Here is a 4307-nt window from a genome sequence, read left to right on the forward strand (position 1 = left end):
ATAGACCTGTCTAGACCGTTCTGAAGTAGTACGGATTGTCCTAGACAGTACCAGAAGAGTCCGGAAGCATAGCTATAGTACACGAGCAGAGAGTCCCAAATATGGTAACATACTACATAAGCGACTACAGCTAAGCGCTAGGAGACGCATAGCCTCGTGTAGTCCGGACCGGATAAGTCCAAGTTCAACAGATTCCGCAGAAGATGGTGTCCGTGGCCCGCAAATTTTGGACATTCAGTCCACCTGAGGTCAACAGATCGAGCCTGTTAGAGCAGGAGGACTTACCTGCTGGAGCGAGAGAGGCCGTTGCGCGGGCGATTGCAGCCGCACACCGCGAGTCCGATGCCGCGTTCCTTGCCCGACTGTCCGTGCAGCAAGTTCGCGACGAGCTTGTTGGAGCGCTCGGTGGGACAACTGGAACCTGGAAGGAAACCGAACAGGTTTGTAATGATGTCCGACACACCCCGCTTGCCAGCGGTAGCAGAGGGCCCGGGGAGCTTCAGCATGGAGAGCTCCACGTTCGAATGGAAGACAGGTCGGGCGATGTTGGAGCGCAGCTGGGTCGCGAAAGCACAGCTGAGCGGGACATAGAAGACGGGCGACAACAGACCCTTGACGTACCTCTGCGCGACAAGGTCCCCGGGCCTCACAGCAGCATGGATCGCGTTGGGATCCGTCTGGGATACCATGGCCCTGTTCGGCATGACAGAGAAGATGTCAGCACCGTTCAGCATGACAAGGGAGGGAGCGGCGCTGTTGAGCGCGGCAGAGCAGTTCAACGTGGCGCACCTGTGCACGACCATGCCCCCAGACCTCAGAGTGGCATGGATCGCGTTGAGCTCCGTCTGGAGCACCATGGCACTGTTGAGCGTGGCAGAGAAGACGGCGGCGCTGTTCAGCGCGACAGGGAGACTGCTGGGCGCGACAAAGAGGATGGCGGCGTTGTTGAGCACGGCAGAGAAGACAGCACTCGGGTGCCTCTGGACAATGTCGACCTGGAATACGCAGGGTACCTGTCAGATATGTCAGAAGACGTCGAGGACCTCCTTCCGGAGGGCACCCGAGAGGAACAGGATGACTGATACGAACACGAGCACGGCTCACCTGCAACCCCAACCGTCCCCTCCGCCCCTGACCCCCCATCCATTTCTCAATACCTCCCCTCTGAGCCTGTCCCAATGTCCTCCAATGCGCCCTCAAAACCCCTACCCACACCCCAGAACCCACGCAAGAAGCACAACGTACCTGTTCGTATAGCACGCCAGAACGCGCAACGTGCTGCCCGAGAGGCCCATGAAAAGGCCGTCGACGACTTGAAGAAGCTCTTAAGCTCTCGAAAGGCGACCCTTGTGGAGGGGAGCAACGGGTTGCAGTCCTATCGGGCGCGGGCTATACAAGCTTGCTTGTACCTGATGGTCCGGGATGGGATGGGCATGATGGCCGCGTCCGAGCTTGCAGTGCGGGCCAATCTCTTCTCCGGGAAGTGGGGGGCGTGGCTTGTCTGCCAGTGGACCCAGGTGTGGGTGAGGACAAGGATGTTGCCAGAGTCCCAGCGTGGGCGGCGTACCAAGGTCATGTCAGTTCTGAGCCATCCCACGGTGCGCGCAGCTGTGCGCACATGCCTTCGCTCAGAGAAATGGAGCCAAAATCCTGTTAAGCTCAAGCAGTTGTTGAATAACGAGCTCAGTCCGGACAAAGCCCATCAATATCGCCGTGTGCTCGAGTCAGAAGAAATGCCCAATGGGCTGAAAGACTTCATTACAACCGAGGTCCTCCCCCGATACCATCTCAAAGCGGGTCGCCTTAGACTGTCCCGCTCATCCATGCACCGTCTCCTCCTGAGTGAGGGTTTTGCCTGGTCAGAACATCGGAAAGCCATCTATCACGATGGCCACGAGCGACCCGATGTTGTGAAAGATCGCAACGAGCGCTTCATCCCAGCAATGCAGACCATTCGCAACCGCCTTGTCCGATACCAGGTTGGCACTGTGGACAAGGAAGTCGAAGGAACTGAGTGCAAGTTTGCTTATGTTCAGCCACGACTTGTTCTTGTTGCACACGATGAGATGACCGCACAAGCACACGATGGGAAACACTGGAGCTGGGTTCTGAACGGTGAATATTTTCTCAAGAAGAAGGGACCCGGGAGGGGATTACATCAAAGCGACTTCATTTGCTCAACTGTGGGCTGGCTCCGAGAGGCAAGCATCACATTGGAGTATGGTAAGAGCCATGAAGGCTTCTGAAATGGTGAGATGTTCTGCAAACAGGTATGGGGAATCTATATCCAAGCAAATATTGAGTTACTTATACTTGCTGCAGCTTATCGAGAAGTTCTTTCCTGCATTCAAGAGGGCACACGGAGAGGGACATATTGCAGTGATCCTTGTGGACAACTCCCAGAGTCACTCATGTTATGCACCTGATGCTTTGCGGGCCTCCAAGATGAATATGCACCCTGGGGGAGCACAGCCATGCATGCGAGACGGGTGGTACCTGCGAGACGGCAATAAGGTGACACAGGCAATGAATTTCCCCTCAGATCATCCAGAGTTCCCCAGCCAGCCAAAGGGGATGAAGGTTGTTCTGATGGAACGTGGGTTATGGCGCGCCAAGCTTCTGATGAAATGCAAAGGTGGTTGCGAAGAAGACGCTGCGGACTGCTGTGAGCTGCGGATTCTTGAGCGGCAACCTGACTTCGAAGCTCAGAAGTCGCGTGTACAGGAGATTATCGAAAATGAAGGCAAGTAAGCTCATCAAATATTTTGAATTAACTCTGAAATGTCAATAGGCCATATCTGCATATTTCTACCGAAATTTCACTGCGAAATCAACTTCATCGAGTACTTTTGGGGTGCGGTGAAACATTGGCTCCGGGAGCATTGCGACTATACATTCGAGACTCTCCGCGAGAACATGCTGAAGGCTTTGCGATCAGTCTCAGTTGAGCTGATACGGAAATGGGAGCACCGGGCTTGGAGATTCATTGATGCATATGCCAAGGGTCTTGGAGCATGCGAGGCCCAGAACAAAGTCAAGGAGTTCAGTTCTCGTAGATATAAGTCTTACCGTCGCATCCCAGAGCAGCTCGCGCAGGCGATGGACATTACATGAAATTACTGCAGCATGTTATGTAATACAACGAACTTCCATATTGGGAATAGACGCTCAAGTCATGTGATACCCGTGATTTGGGGAGGTCGTCTTGGCCAGTTATCATCCAATGAAAAAAACTTTTCTGGGGATCTGTTCCCCCTGTGGAATGCTTGCCAATGACAAGTTATGGGACGACTTTGTTAGAAGCTGCGGGACTTATAGCACAGCGCACATGCGGGCACTTACCACGTCCAAAAGTGGTGGCGACTTAGTGAACTGCACCATAGCTAGCTTTTCTTGGGCACAGTTGGCGACTTCTACCCGGGTTGTAGGCATCTCCAGCTTGCTTGCTTCCTGGTTGCCTCAACAGGCGTTCAAATCTCGTTGCTTTCGCACGTGGCTCTCCATCTTACATCGTGTTTCCCTGTCTCCTGGCTGTTTTGGATCCGACAACAGCAGCGGAACCTCCTGTCTCTTCGGACGAGGAAGTTGAACAATCTATCAACTCCACATCCTCCGAAGAAGAACCTCCTTTTGATTGTCAAGGTCTATCTCACATCTACGACTTTGAGGACGGTTGTGATCGAGCATACGAGCTTGATACTGCAGAGTGGCGCCAGTGCGACGAGGATATCTGTCCCAATCATTTTTCAGGACCACTTAGTCCAGAAGATTTTCCCTCGAGCTTCCCCTTTGCGCTCTGCTCCGATCCTTAGACAACCGAACCGTTTATCCGCGCAGCTGCCTTTGGATTACCGGACTCAGAGCCTCCAACGCCAGTCCCGGTATCCATCCCTCTCTTCTATCTCGAGCAAGACTTTGATTCTTTCTTCCGCGCTCCACCTCCATCGCAACCAGACGACTTCTTCAATCGTCATCTCCTACTCCATTCCCTCGTCATGTTGGACAAAGTTGACTCGAACTCTCTCTCCTCCCTTTCCAACATCAACCAGTACCCCAACTGGGCTGCGCAGATGAAGGGCTATCTAATCATGATTGGTTCCTGGACCATCACCAACTCGGCACCCGCTACTACGGCTACTACTGCAACGGCTGAAGAACTTAAGGAGCATGACCTTAAGGTTCAACGGGCCCAGGGTATCATCATGATGAAGGTCGATCGTTCACTCCATCGTCTCCTCGAAGATGATGCTGGCAATCCCAAGCAACCACATGCGATGTGGAAGGCTCTCAAGGACACCTTTGGCACT

The 4307-nt window shown here is 53.6% G+C and overlaps 1 protein-coding gene across 1 annotated transcript; it reads right to left on the reverse strand.

Annotated features, from left to right (window-relative positions):
• Positions 1-281: 281 nt before the first annotated feature.
• Positions 282-1576, reverse strand: DICSQDRAFT_170054 (uncharacterized protein; the record flags this gene model as incomplete). The annotated part of the gene is made up of 2 exons (XM_007365671.1): positions 282-1013; positions 1568-1576. The coding sequence occupies 2 exons, from the start codon at positions 1574-1576 to the stop codon at positions 282-284; spliced, it is 741 nt and encodes a 246-aa protein (XP_007365733.1).
• Between the last annotated feature and the right edge of the window lie 2731 nt (positions 1577-4307).

The sequence above is a fragment of the Dichomitus squalens genome, assembly GCF_000275845.1.
Source record: "Dichomitus squalens LYAD-421 SS1 unplaced genomic scaffold DICSQscaffold_13, whole genome shotgun sequence".
Lineage (NCBI taxonomy): Eukaryota > Fungi > Basidiomycota > Agaricomycetes > Polyporales > Polyporaceae > Dichomitus > Dichomitus squalens.